Source organism: Sminthopsis crassicaudata, chromosome 3, assembly GCF_048593235.1.
Source record: "Sminthopsis crassicaudata isolate SCR6 chromosome 3, ASM4859323v1, whole genome shotgun sequence".
Taxonomy (NCBI): domain Eukaryota; kingdom Metazoa; phylum Chordata; class Mammalia; order Dasyuromorphia; family Dasyuridae; genus Sminthopsis; species Sminthopsis crassicaudata.
The window spans coordinates 252,520,584-252,536,237 of record NC_133619.1 but is presented as its reverse complement, the minus strand read 5'-3'; the positions used below and the strand labels follow the sequence as shown (position 1 = coordinate 252,536,237).

The window sequence follows — 15,654 nt, the reverse complement described above, 5'->3', positions numbered from 1 at the left end:
ATTATGAAGAAATATTCTATTTAAAGCTTTAAAATTTATAAAGTATTCTAGCAATGGGCAATTATGGCCCAAATTCTTATTCATTCAGGATAGATAGATTTTAGAAAGAGACCTCAGGGTGTACCTAATCTCACTTCCTATTTTTTATATATGAGGAAAATCAGGGATATAAAGCCACACAGTTAGTAAGTCTCATATTTGATATTCAGATTCCACTTTGGCCCTACATCTGATGAACAAATTATTTCTGAAGGAACCAGATTGCTGAAAAAAAAAAGCTCAGGGTGTTATCCTTGAATTCCTTGATTCTTAACAACTCCCATCTAGGAACAACAGAGAAAATTAGTTAATGCTTAGAATCTTTCTAACATATTGATTCTCCCTCAAAAAAGGAAATAGGATGTCCCATGTAGATGATGACACTCTGTGACACTCTTTAAGGTGACAAAGCAATCTCAAGTGTCACAGAGTGTCAGTGATGGGCCACAAGTGTCCCTGACAGTTGCCTGGGAAGTTCAGGTACATGGATTAGAATAAAGAAAATTTATGATCAAATCTCATTCCTGTAACCCTATTACTGTTTGGGTACCTTAGGAAAGTCAGCTAATCTTTTTGTGAACAAGTCTTCTTATCTATAAAAGAGAGGGATGGACTAAACAATAGCTCAAACTCAAATTAGCAACATGGCAGCCACATATTGACTTAGAAAAATCACATAGGAATACTGTCTGTTTTATTAGATTTTTATTTTTATTTTTATTTATTTTGTTAATATTTCCCAATTAAATTTTACCCTGAGTCAGAGTAGTGCTGCACTGTAGGTAACATATTTAACATCTCTTATCTAAAAGATTTTTTTTTATTAGTTGAGTGACCGTGGTCTACTAACTGTTCTATATACAATGATCTGGTTATATTTACTTCATTTTACATCAGTTGAAATGTCTTCCCACCAAATGGTTGGACCAATTTACAACTCTAACAATAGTGCTTTAGTGTCACAATTTTTTTCGCCTCCAACATTTGTCATTTCTCTTTCTTTCATGTTAACCAATTTGATATTTATGAAATGATATCTCAGAATTGTTTTTAATTTGCATGTATATAATCAATAGTGATTTGTAGCATTTTCATATGACTAAAGATAGCTTCTATTTCTTCTTCCAAGAAGTATCTGTTCATACCTTTTTTGACCATTTATTCTTTGAGAAATGATTCTTAATTTTAGAAATTTGAATCAGTTCCCTAGTTATTTGAGAGATGAAATCTTTGTCATTGAAACTTACTTAAGATTTCCCCCTCCCAATTTCTTGTTTTTCTTCTAATTTTGACTTCATTGGTTTTGTTTGTTCCATTAAAAATGCTAATGAGCTGCCATGTGTTGTATATATGTTTAGTACTCATTGTCTAGGTACTTAACTTCTTCTGACTATATAAATTAAAAATTCAACTGAACAACTGAAGTAATTCTAAACTTATAATAGTGAGGGGAAATATATTTCATATCCTTCCTTTAACCATCACAAAGAAATATTACAAAAGCTAAAAAATAAACTTGTTTTGGACTATACCTTAAGAAATTGATCCAAAAGTCATTTATTTTAACCTAGTTGAGGAAGAATCTAAAAACTAAACTATTTGAAAGACTGAGAGTACCTAAAACATATAATTAAATGACAAAGGACAAAATAGTCAGAAATAATCATTAAAAAAAATAAAACATAACAAGAATTTGGTGGTCTTAGTGGGCAGCTCGGTGATACAGCAGATAAGAGTTAAAGGCTGGAGTCAGGAAAACTCATCTTCCTCCATTCAAATATGCCCTCAGATATTTGATGACCTTAAAAAATTAAAGAACTGGAGGCAGCTAGGTGGCGCAGTGGATAGAGTACTAGGTCTGAATTCAGGAGGACTGGAGTTCAAGTCTGGTCTCAGATACTTAACACTTCCTAGCTGTGTGACTCTGGGCAAGTCACTTAACCCCAACTTCAGGTTAAAAAAAAAAAAAAAATTAAAGAACTCCTCAGTAGTACCCATAGAATTATAACAGAGTTCTATAGCATTGTTCAGGGATGCATTTATAGGAAGGGGAGTTGGAATAAAGACTCTCTGAGTCTTTTTATATATGCATTGGAAGTGAACTCAGTCTTTGAATAATTTAACATAACTTATTAACACAATTTATCTCACAATTTATTAACTAGATTTTATTGTTCAGCTCTTTTTGGTCATGCCTGACCCTTCATGACCTCACTTGAGGTTTTTGTGACAAAGACAGTTGAGTAGTTTGCCTTTCCTTTCTCCAGCTCATTTTACAAATGAAGAAACTATGGCAAATAGGTTAAATAATTTGCCCAGGGTCACACAGTTGGCAAATATCTGAGGCCAGATTTGAGCTTAGGAAGATGAATCTTCCTGACTCTAACTTCTGAATGTGTCTGTTGTGTTACCTAGTTGCTTACTAAGACCACAAGATTCTAGATTCTTTTGTGATTGTTTCTATTTTGCCCATTATCATTAAATTATATGTTTTAGGTACTCCTAGTCTTTCAAATAGCTTGTTTTTTAGCTTCTTCCTCAACTAGAATAATGTAAATAACTTATAGATCAATTTCTTTAGGAGTGGTCTAAAACAATTTATTTTTAGTTTTTCTAATAGTTCCTTGTGATGGCTGAAGGAAGAATATGAAAAATTGTGACTATCTTCTAATGTGAAAGAGTTGAAAAGAGTATGAAAATAGGGCAAGTTGAGAATTTGATCCAATATCCTATTTTCAAGAACATTTGATCTAAAAATCTTGCCATCCATAAGACAGACAGAAGCGAATACTTTGAAATCAAGTAAAAACAATATGGACATAACTAAAATGCCAATTTCTATTCTTCATATTAATGTGTCATTTAAAAGAAAGCAACTGGTTAACATAAAGAGCTAGTCAGGGATTCAAGAGACCTGCTTTCAGTTCTAGCTCTACTATCTGCCACTCTTTGTATAACTGTGGAAAAGTCATTGGACCTTTCTAGGACTCGTGTATAAAACAGCGTACAAGATTAGATGATGCCTCTCAAAACTTAAAACTCATCAGAATTATTAAATTTTGAATATTTTTTCATTTTCCACAGCTTTGTTATTTACACTTTTCTAAATGTACAACAATCATATTTCAATATATTAATTATCTTAGATTCATTTTGATTTTCTTTTCTACTTCACAAAGTAATATTAGACTACCTTAAATTAAGCACATTTTTGTTAAAATGTGATAATGTTGAAATATTAATTGATGTGAATTGCCTTGATTCTATTTGTATTATAGAATAATATGAAAGTCATGTTAAAAAACAAAACATAGAGCTTAATACAATCATTTCACAATTTTCCTGTTTTGAAAAATATCTTAAGCAACTATACATATCTGTGGTTTAAGCATGATAAAGAGTCAGAAACTTTCAAAGTATTTACCTAATTTCATTCATTTTACTAACTCACTTTGATTTTTGTAGATTAATTTTTGGCAAGTCATTCAATATCTACAGTAATATTTCCTATCTAATTATCTCAGATTTTTTTTAATAGCAAAGAATTTAAACTTGTTAGGATATAATGCATCTTCAGATCTGTATTTTGGTTTTCAGAAAGTAGTTTTATTAAGGGAAAGTACTAGGAAAAAACCCCTCAAATCTTATTTTCAGCCTTATTTAGAATGTTTAATGCTTTCTTAATGCTAGTAAAAGGCCCCAAATCATTGACTGGAAGATGAAAATTGTATATATGTGGTATGGTGTGTGTGTGTGTGTGCATGTGTGTGTATGTGTGTGTGTGGGGGGGTGTACACATATACAATATGGGTTATCAATTACTTAAATATGGTATGTTCTTGGATTATAGGAATAGAGAGAAGGGCCTGGATCTAACCTCCTCATTTCACATGTAATTAAATGAGATTGATGATATGCATACCTACTATCTTAACCAATATTTGAACTTATTTCTTCTAAACTGTGTGTTCCCTTCCCTCTTTCTCTCTCTGTCTCTGTCTCTTTCTCTGTGGCTCTGTCTCTGTCTCTGTTTCTGTCTCTCTCTCTGTCTCTCTCACTTTCTGTCTCTCTCTCTCTATTTTTCTCTGACTGTTTCTATCTCTGGAACACCTCATCATAGCTGCCTGTAAGCATTACTTGTGATGATTAAAATAAGGCAGAGAAACTATATAAAACAACAAAAACATTTTTATTATATGCCTGTTATTAAAAAAATCTTCATGAAAGATACTATCTTTAACAACACATAATGCAGAAATCACAATTTTATTAAGACTTAATAAAAAAAAAACTTTAAAAAGAATTAGAAATTCATTGTCAAAATTTATAATGCCTAAGGAAGACAAAATGAAAGTTATTGTTGGCCATATTCCAATCTTAGATATTCTACAAAGTATAAACACAAAATTTTGAAGTGGTATGTTTTTAGTAAAGAGGAAATTGCCCAACTTCAGATTTTACTGTTAGCCTTCAATTTTTAAAAAATGATAGCTAAAAAATATTCCAATCATTCAAATAAGCCTATTAATTAATTCATTATTTGGTTTGGAAGGTAATTTATCAAGTTTTATGCAAAGTGAATTCCTCTGAATTCACAGATTTTAATGCCTTTTGTCTTAATTCCGTCAGATATCATAGTTAACCAAGGGACCAAAGAATATGGAAAATATATTCAAGCTGTTGTTTGTTAGGAATGGTAATCTCCAAAGTGGTGATCATGTACTCTTAGGAGACTTTATGTACAGACCAAGACGAGTATACGTCAACTCAAGAGAAAAATGAAAAAATGTGTCATAACAGCCTACCCTTTCCAACAAAGCATATCTACCTTATTCTCCATTGTTCCTCCATTCTGCTCCCTTCCTCCATTATGTCTCAAGTCTTCTTAGCTATTAGGAAAAAAATACCTTCTTAGAGATTTTCAGGGCCGTTAATCTTATTTCTATCTGGGAAAGCCTAGTTAGAAAGGGAGCTAAAAGGTTCATTTCGGAGAGACCTGGAGAGACTTATATGAACTGATGCTAAGTGAAGTGAGTAGAACCAGGAGAATATTGTACACAGCAACAGCACAATTATATGATGATCAATTTTGATGGATGTGGCTCTTTTCAACAGTGAGGTGATTCAGGCCAGTTTCCATGGTCTTGTGAAAAATAGAGTCATCTGCACCCAGAGAGAAGACTATGGGGACTGAGTAGATCACAACATAGTATTTTCAATTTTTTGTGTTATTGTTAGCTTAGATTCTCTTTTCTTTCTCATTTGTTTCCTTTTTGATCTGATTTTTCTTGTACAGCATGATAATTGTGGTAAAATGTTTAGAAGAATCGCACATGTTTAACATATATTGGATCACTTGCCATTTAAGGGAGAGAATGGGGGAAAAGGAGGGAAAAATCTGGAACACAAGATTTTACAAGAGTGAACTTTGAAAATTATGTATGTATATGTTTTGAAAATAAAAAAAAAAACTTTAATTAAAAAAAGGGGGGGAGCTGTACAGGACTACCTCCCTCCTGGCACATACACAAGTCCAACATACCCACTCTTATACCCAAACGCTTTTGTGTAACAACTCTCAATAAACTGTCTCTCTAAGGCAGTGATATGTGCATATATGACTAGGAGGCTACACCTCTTTTTCATTTGGGGAGAGTCAGAATGAATTGCAAAGAATGAAAGGTCATGGTTTGATTGTGACAACCTTGCTGATCTTGTTAAATTATCTCTTCCATCTTCCCCCTTTCTAAGCCCTCCAAATTGCTCTTTCCTTTCAAACTTGCTTATTTCTACTGAAGAGAGTACCATTTCCCCATCATCTAAGTTCATCATCTTAGTTTCACTCTTAATTCCTCACTGTCCCTCAACCCATCTAATCTAATTGGTGTTTTTCTACTTTCATGGCATCTCCTGCAGTCATTCCCTTTTATTTATTCATACAAGCACCACTCATCACCTCACTCCTCTTTTAGATAATTGCAATAGTAATAGCCAGTATCATATAACATTTTAAAATTTATAATAGTTTTACTTGTTACTACATCTGATCCTCATAACTTTTTGAGTTTATTATCATCATTATTATCCCCAAGTCACAGATGAAGAAACCAAGACTAAGTGAAGTTAGGTGATTTGCTTGGTGTCATGTTGTTGTCTGTCATTTGTTCTTCAAGAGGACCATGAAATCAAGATGGAGACTCTATGACATGTCAGTCAATTGGATTTAAGTGATAGAAGGCTGTGCAATGTCACCTGCCTCATTTTCTCTTCCAGATCCATATGGGTACAGTAGCAAGATACAGATTAGGATAACAGGAGATGTCTGTGGATGCAATAAGAGATCTTGATCTTTTTAAGTCAAGGTCTTTAACAGGTCTCAGTTTTCCTGAAACAAATCCCTCCTTTACCTAGTCAAAAAAAAAAAAAAATGAATCTAAGAGGGGAAAACTCTTAAGGTTTCTGATCAACACAGAAATCATTGCTATTTACGTCACTCTGAGTCAATCAGAGACTAAACAATGACCAACTGACTCATGGCCTAGAACCTGTTGTTGACAATTGATAAGAGTCAAAATGATTTGGGTGTGGTGCCCCATGATATCTTGGGAGATTTTGGTAAGAATCTGAGGAAGAATTTGAACTGAGGTCTTCCCAACTTTAAGTCCAGTATTCTACTCACTGTGCCACAATAACATCTCATTTAGTTTCTGTCTCAAGTCACTATCCTTTACAATTCATCTTCTAAACAGCTGCCTATGTACCTTTCCTACTCCAACTCCAGTTGCTCCTTATTGATTCTGGAATTAAATATTATCATTATCTTATTGGGTTTTTTTAAATTTTTATTCTTGTGTAACCATATAATGTACATTATTATTAGTATAGCATATATATCCATATATAGTATTAGTATAGTAGATATCCATATATAATTTACAAATAAGTAAGTAAACATATTTGCAATACATGATCAAAAAGTTTTTGTTGCTAAGGTTGCACAATAAAATACACTTGGAGATCATTGGTCTAAAATAGTGATAGCTGGGGCAGCTAGGTGGTATAGTGGACAGAGCACCAGCCCTGAAGTCAGGAGGACCTGAATTCAAATCTGGTCTCAGATACTTAATACTTCCTAGTTGTGTGACCCTGGGCAAGTCACTTAACCCCAGCCTCAGGAAAAAAAAAAAAAAAAAAAAAAAAAAAAAAGTTGTAGCCAGGATAACAGGGTTCTTGACCTTGAAAATGTTGAGAGCTTCCCAATAAGCTATTGAACCTTTCCTAAGAATTCATTATTAACATAACCAGAGAATGTTTGATCTTTTGAAATCTTCCTTTGGAGAAGCATGTAAAATTCGATTTATTCAGAATACCAGGAACAAATACTATGAAATATTGTGTGCCAACTCTAACATTGGACATTTTTTGCATAAAATGTAATGAAATATTTAAATAATGATTTCACTTACTTTGTTTTAGTCAATGAAGGTTTTGTTGTCTTGGTTATAATAATTAAAATGATTTATTTCTGTGGCTTAGTTTTAACTTTAATTTGAATTTCATTAGGACACAATTCTTTTTAGCTGTTTCAAATAATGTATCTCTTGTTTTTCATATGAAATAAGATTAAAATTCAATTTATAATTGAATATAAAATATAAAATGTAAAGATTACTATCTTTTAAGATTGGTTTCACAACAAGTATTTGTGGCAGAACCTCTCTCATTAACCCCCCAAATAACTTTAAATATAAATGAGAGTTGATTTTGTCTTAAGGATTTCACTATTTCCTCTAATGCAAATATCAGGATTAGTTAGAAAACTTTAGGGATAGGAAAATAAAGTTACCAAAGATATGCTGTAAGAAAAAAAAAAAATCTTAAAGCAGGTGATGAAGTCATATCCTGACTCAAAAGAGGAACTAGCATCTAACTGGGGCTTTGCTAATGCTACGTACCATACATGCTGTACTATTACATGGGATACTTGCTTCTCTAATATTTCAAAACTCACACAATTAGGAATAAGTCTGAATTTAAAATGTTGAAGAGAAAACCTTCAAATGTTTCAGAAAAGGAAAAACCCCAGAGACCAAAGGTAAGTTAATAATTCATAACTAAAAGTAAAGAAAACTACTGAGATTAGCGAAGGTGGTTTCTTTTAAAATTTTCTTTCTTTTTGTTAATAATAAAAAATAAGTAAGGCATACAGTTAAATAAATTGTATTAGTAAATAGCAAATTTGTCATGACAAATATAGAAAAATAGAATTGCAAGGTCTGAAAACTAATATAATCAGGCAACTGCTGTTTACTCTCCACCCATTTTTCCTACTTAAGATGAGTTGGTCAATAGGACTGATACTTGAGTCCAAATACCCAACATTAAAGAAATTCTTTAGCTGTTCTTCATTCAAGATGTTAATAATAGGAAATTACTATGCATATTTTTCATGACAATGAGTCTCATAATGCTTCTTTGGGAGAAGAGAAAATTCTTCTCACTTCTAAGCAGCATATCCTTTTATAATTAATTTAATAATGACAGAAACATTAAATATTAAAAGTTATTTTTGCCATTTCCAGGGGGGAAGCATTGTTATTTATTATAGGGAGTAGAGTGTAGAGCAAACATTTTGCATATTTTTTAAACTAAGTGACATTATTAAGACCTCAAACTATTCAGTGTCATTCTTGTTTTTGGCATAACAAAATGTTTTATATCAATCCATTCAAGTAGAAATATTAGCTTTTTATCTTAGTAATAAGTGATTTTAGATATAACTTAAAAATTATGATTTTACATAGGAAAGCACAATTATATTTGTAAATATGGGCATGAAGTAAGCAATTTGTAGTATGTTTGAAGCAAAAATAAGAATAAATTCTACTATTACTGAAAATCTTATTGTGTTATTGATATATTATTATTGATAATTATTGATATAATTATTGATAATAATACTGAGATGAGATCTGTTTCAAACAAATGTTACAATGGATGTTGAAATTGTTTAACAGCTCTTCTGAAAGAAAATTTATAAGACTTTTCAAGGATTTAATAGACAAGTACAATATACTATTTAATATCTGACAAATCAGTAGTTGTAGTCCTTAGTAGAAGTTCTTCGAAGGCATTTGTATAAGTATTTTCTAGGACTACTTATTCTTCCAAATAAGAAAATCTTGTAGAACAAAAGCAGGTATGCTAACATTGGTATAACTAACATCATTGATGGAATGATAACAAGATCATAGTTTTCTCTTCAAATGTTTAGTGCAAGCAAGATGTTTCCTTTCTTGTGAATTTACCAGCAAATAACAAAAGACTTGCTTGTGGTGTGAAATATGCCTACAATGCACAATTGCAAAGAGAATAACAACAACAAAATAAATTTCATTTGAAATACTGGTTAAAGTAAAAATTTTATCTTTTTTTTTTTCAAGTTTCATCATCTTATTTTAGATTAATAATTTATTTCATATGTTGTTATTTGATGTCTAGTTTGAGTGTACAGAAAATTGGGCTAATTGCAAAATGATGTTCTTGTTACTTGGTGAATTAATTTATGAGTATTATTTTTCTCATGTAGTTTCTTCCTTCCATATAAAGGAATATGACATTAAAAAACTAATTTACATATAAAAACATTTACCATATGTAAAAATTCACCTGGAAATATATAGAATTTTGCATTGGGGTTCCTGAAAATTTTCTTTATAGAAGATAACTCTGACTTCTATCCATATCCACATATAGATAATTATCATGTATCTGTTTATGTATATCTGCATAAACATATGGGGAGATATTTTGATGTCATGCTTTCTAATGCATTCACTCTTTTAAAATTTTATTTAAAAGTGTATTTAATTTTGACTGAATTTTTTTGAGTTAAATTTTTGGTTTGTTTCTTAAATAATTTTCTCTTTAATGTGTTTTTATTGGTGCCCTCTTTTTATATCACATAATAGGGAGAGTATGAATGTTCTTTCCATTTAATCTTCTTGTAGCCATTGTATACATTGTTCTCTTGGTCTTGCTTATGTTATTTTGCTCCAATTTCTTTCTTTCTATGTTTATCTGTATCTATCATATTCATAATTTTTAAGAGCACAGTAGTGCTTCATTACATTCATGTGCTGTGCTGCTTAGCCATCCCCCAATCTACTTTGTTTACAATTCATAACTATCACAAAAGTGCTATTACTATATTTTGTGTACGTTCTTTAGAAAAAACACAGTTGTACTAAATCACACCTTAGTGGAGTGTATCTTACTCCTCCAGTGTTGATTGCTTCCATCTTTTTGTTATCTGTGCCAATTTGTAAGGCAAAACATCAGAATTATTTTTGGTTTGTTTTTCTCTTATTAGTAGTAATTTGGACTATTCTTTCATGTGGTTTCATATTTCAATCCACACAATGAGGATTCAATGATATCACAGAAACATATGGAGAAGAGAATATCAAAGAAAAGAGGGTGATTGACAAAACTTACATTAGTAACTTTTAAGGGAGCAATTTTAGTGGAATAATGAAATAGGAGGCCAGACAATAGTATAAGATTATAATTAGAGGAAATAAAGTAGAGGCATTTATTGTAGATGATGTATTGAGAAAGTTAGCTACAAAAGGAAAGACAAGTGGAGGATGATAACTAGTGAGGATAAATGAAGCAAAAAAGATTAATTTTTGAGGGTAGGAGAAACAGGGAAAAGTCTGTAGTGATTAGGGAAATAGACTATATATAGGGAGAAATTAAAAGTAAGTGAAAAAGTAAAGATGACAAAGGGAGCAGTCTCCTGAAGAAGACTGGATGGTGTGAGAACACTTGTACACAAAGAGGAATTTGTCATGACAAGAAGAAAGGTCATTTCATTATATGAAAAAGGAATAGAGAGTGAAATAATTGTAAAAGACATGTGGGTCTTCTGAGATGAAGAACAAGAACGAAGAGGGAGCTTTCAACAAATGGTCTCATTTTTATTCTTGGTAAAATAAGAAGCAAGTTTCTCAACTGAAAAGATTGGAGAGGGGAAACATGAAAGGCTGGAGAGGATATGAATGGATTTGGAAGAGCTGCTGTGGTGAATAGGACAGTGAGTTAATTTGTTCCATTGTTTTAGTCATATCTGACTCATCATGACAACTTTTGAGGCTTTCTTGACAAAGATACTAGAGTACTTTTCCATTTTCTTCTTCAGATCATTTAATAAATAAGAAATTGAGGCAAACAAGGTTAAGTGACTTGCCCAGGGTCACCCAGCTAGTAAGAGTCTGAAGACAGATTTGAACTCAGGAAGTTGAATTTTCTTGACTTCAAGCCTAGCACTGTATTCATTGCTCCACCTAACTGCCCAATGAATTAACAATAATGAGGGTTCAATTGAGATTATGCAACATCAATTTGTAGTGGACCAAGTTGACATGATTTCATGATTTTTCTGTTTTTATTCAGCATTATATGTATAAGAAGAGTAAAGGCAGAACATGGGACATGTGATCCTATTTGTTTTGCATAGCTATACATTTTATAAAATCTTTGTTGTTCTTTCCTTCTCACTTGGTAGAGAAGAATAAGAAGAGAATTTGGAGCTGAAAATAAAGTAAAATTTATTTTTTTTAAGGAAAAAATACTCTTCCTTTAACACACCGAAAAAGAAATCTATTTCTTTTTCATAACTGAGGAAATTATTTGATATATATCTCTTCTAATATATTTCAGCGTAATCTTTAATATTAAAATTCATTTATAATAACTATGGAATGTGGAATAATTATTGATCCAAGTCTGTTCAAATTATTTTGTGATTCTTTAGGCAATTTTTGACAAATAATTAATACTTATGCTTTGTGGTTGATTCAACAAAGAATTTTTTATTTACATTGCTTGTGATTCTCCATTGCTAATCTGTCCATTGTTCTACCTTTCTATTTCTTTTTTAACCACTTCCAGATAATTTTGGTAGGTGCTATATTAATTCAATGCCACTGAAGGTATTATTTCAATTAATATTTTTGCTTATTCTCTAAGGTTAAGGTTTTCTAAGCAAATTATTTTATCATTTAAAAAAATGATGTCTTTATCTCCTCTTTTCCTATTTTGGTGGATTAAATTCTTTGTCTTATCTTTTTGGGGAGAGTGGGTGTCCCAGCTGTACTATGCTTATTGGGAAATATAGGAAAATAGGGCTAGTATTGTTGGGGGAACGCTGATACTATTTTGACTTGGGGGGGGAACCATGAGATAAATACTTGAGAATCTCCTTGAAGGGGAGCAATTCTTCTTGAACTTTCAGAGAAGCTCTCCCCTGAGAAAGACCCGCCCCAGGGAATCAAGATAAGTAGTTTCATTCTATTATCCTGGAGGAGAACAGCACATTACCCCCACACACATTGATAACACTCACTATTGATTACACCCTCTATTGAGTTGAAGATTAGTCGAGGCCTACTCATTTCATTAGAAAACTTCTATTCATTTTGAAGATGTCTGCCTGATTTCAACTCAAACCGCCCCCAACTCCTAGCCAAGACAAAATAAGTTTCTGCTTCCTCATTTCTTTGTAGAGTCCCAAAACAGGAGCATGCCAAGCTAAGGGACCTCTCCTTGGCATAGTTGCCTGTGAGGATCTTCTGCCTGCTGAGAAGACACACTTTTCTCAGTGTTAACCTCTCTTTATCTCTCTGCCATGATTTCTTTGCTAAAGTTTTACTTTTCTGTCAGGACCTTGCCATTGAGGAAGTTAGCCTTCTAGCAAAACTTTTCAGTGCCAATAAACTTCTTTTTGCCAGTCTAACTCTTGGGATTTGTAAATTATTTTATGAAGGACTTGCACTAACCAGAAGGAGTTCCCACAACTCTCTGTCCTGCACCAAATTTCACCAAGTCTATTGGAATTTGCCTGAATTACCTCACTGTTGAAAAGTCATGTTCATCAGAACTGATCTTCATATAATCTTGTTATTTTTTTTCTTGGTTCTCTACTCACTTCACTTAGCATCAATTCATGTAACTCTCTCCAGGCCTTTCTAAAATCAGCCTGCTGATTATTTCTTATAGAACAATAATATTCCTTATTACCATAACTTTTTCATCTACTCTCCAATTGATGGGCATCCACTCAGTTTTCAGTTTCTTGCCACTACAAAAAAGGCATTTTGTACATGTGAAGTCTTTTCTTTCTCAAAGCAAATAGATTTCTTTTTTGGTGTACTAGAGGAAGAGTATTTTTTCCTTTAAAAAAATAAATTTTACTTTATTTTCAGCTCCAAATTCTCTTCTTATTCTTCTCTACCAAGTGAGAAGGAAAGAACAACAAAGATTTTATAAAAGAATCTAGCAAAGTCCCTGAAACATTTTAGGCAATATAATAAAAGTTAATTCCAGTATCCTTTCCCCTCTACATGCATAACTGATTCTATCTTCCTTTCTATCTTCTCCACTAGTATTCCCCCTTCCATCATATGAGGTATGTTACTATCTTCAGTATCTCCTGGCCTACAATCTGCTTCTCTACTGCCTACAAACATTTTTCTTATACAACAATAATATTCCTTCACAATCACATAGCACAATTTGTCCTGCTATTACCCAATTGATGAGCATCTCCTGAATTTCCATTTAGTAGAAAAGAATTGCTATGAATATTTGTTTTTATGTATAGTTTCTTTTCTTTTTGTTTTTTATATTTTTCAGGAGACAGATCTGGTAGTATTATTGCTATGATAAAGGGTATGCATTGCTTTAAAGCTCTTTGGGCAAAATTCTAAATAGTTCTATAGAATGGCTGAATCAGTTCACAGCTGTAGCCACAATGCATTATTATCTCATTTTCCCCACATCCCTTTCAACACTTCTCATTTTCTTTTTCTGTCCTATTAGCCAATCCAATTTATTGAAAAATGATATCTAAGCTCTTTTTTTGATCATGGATTTCAGGAAATCCAATAATTTAAAAATTCTCTCTTCTGGATTTATTTTTTCAGCTCAGTTGTTTTTCCAATGAGATATTTCACATTGACTTTTTTTATTATTATTATTCTTTTGGTTTTGTTTTATTGTTTCTTGATGTTACATAAAGTCATTAGCTGCCATTTAGTCAATTCTAATTTTTAAAGAATTTTCTTTAGTAAGCTTTGGTACCTTCTTATTCCATTTTGTCCAATTCAGTTTTTAAAAGAGCATTTTTTCTTCAGTGAATCTTTGTGTCACTTATGCTTTTTAAGGCATTATTTTCCTCATTGGCTTTTTATATCTTTTATTTTTATCATTTGGCCTATTCTATTTTGTAAGAGTTTTCTTTTCTTTCTTTTTTCTTTTGCTTTATTTTGTTTTTGACATTTTTTGCCTTCCTAATCAAATTTTTGACTCATTTTTCATTATTTTTTTTTATATCACTCTCATTTCTCTTCCCACTTTTTTCTCTACCTCTCTTATTTGGTTTTCAAAATCCTTTTTCAGTTGCTCCATGAAACCAATTCATATTTTTTCTTTGAATTTGGATACAGAAGCTTTGCCTTTGTTATCTTCTTCTGAGTGTATGTTTTGATCATCCTTGACTATAATAACTTCCAGAAAATTTTTTTCTGCTATCTTCTCCTTTTCCTAGACTATTTATTAACTTTTTAACTCTTTGTTAAAGAAGGGCTCTGCTTCCAGAGTAGAGAGTGCTTCAAGGATTTTATGCAAATGTTTTCAGAGATATTCCTAGGATCCTGTGAGTTTTCAGTTCATCTAAGGTGGTATGATCTGCTAGCTTACTAATCTGGCTTGTGCTCTGATTTGAGTGACTATAAGCACTCTTTTCTTCCCTGAAACTTAAGGAAACTTCAGTGACAAACTATTGTGCTAGTACTCCTCACCCTAGGACTATCATCCAGATCCAAGTAGAAATAAAGCAATGAAGAACTGCCTCAGTGCTAGCAGAAACCCCTCTGAATTTCTTCTTATCAAACAACTGATAAGTTGTTTGACCCCCTTACTGTTTATGGGATGAGAGCTTTGGAAGTAATTGTTGATTCACTTTTTCCCAAGGCTTACTCCTGGTTTTCTGGGATTGGGTCTGTATTGGATTAGCCTGCACTGGATTGTGGTCCACTCTCACCCATGTTCAACATACCTTTCTTGATGATGTTTTAAATTGTCTTTGACTGGAAAATTATTTCACCTTGTCCTTTTATGGGTTCTGCCACTCCAGGAATTGTTTTATGGCATTATTTAAAGAGGTTTGGAGGGGTTTGGAGGAGAGAGGCAAGTCACTGTCTTTTCTTTGAATCTTGGTTCTAGCCCAATCAGTCCAATAATCACTTAACCACTAAAATTTGTTGCCTTTTTCTCAATCCTCGTGCTTCTCAACACCTCTGAAGTTTTTAATATTATTAATCTCTTCTTTTTGATGCTCTCTTCTCTTTAGCTTTTTGTGACCTCTCCTTGTTCTTCTACCTATCATATTTTCTCCCAACTTCTTCTGACTCTCATTTAGTATACTAGCCATGCTAACTATGGGTGTCCAAATGATGAGAGTTAGGAAAGGGGGAACCCCTTTTGGTCGGCGCAAAGATAGTCCCATAACAGCGCAGTGTCCCCTGTAAATTAATTTACAGACCCAAAAAA

At 32.4% G+C, this 15,654-nt stretch overlaps 1 protein-coding gene across 3 annotated transcripts in view; it reads left to right on the top strand.

Moving 5' to 3' along the window:
- The window catches only part of SAMSN1 (SAM domain, SH3 domain and nuclear localization signals 1), a 178,521-nt gene that overhangs the window by 112,481 nt on the left and 50,386 nt on the right, over positions 1-15,654 (top strand). The window contains exon 1 of one of the 3 annotated variants that reach the window (XM_074300437.1): positions 7,976-8,134. The exons of the other annotated variants lie outside the window; for them this stretch is intronic. Coding sequence (XP_074156538.1) covers positions 8,078-8,134 — 57 coding nt within the window. The 5' untranslated portion in view covers positions 7,976-8,077. Of the gene's footprint in view, positions 1-7,975; positions 8,135-15,654 lie in introns of those variants that run through there. 3 annotated transcript variants of the gene reach the window in all.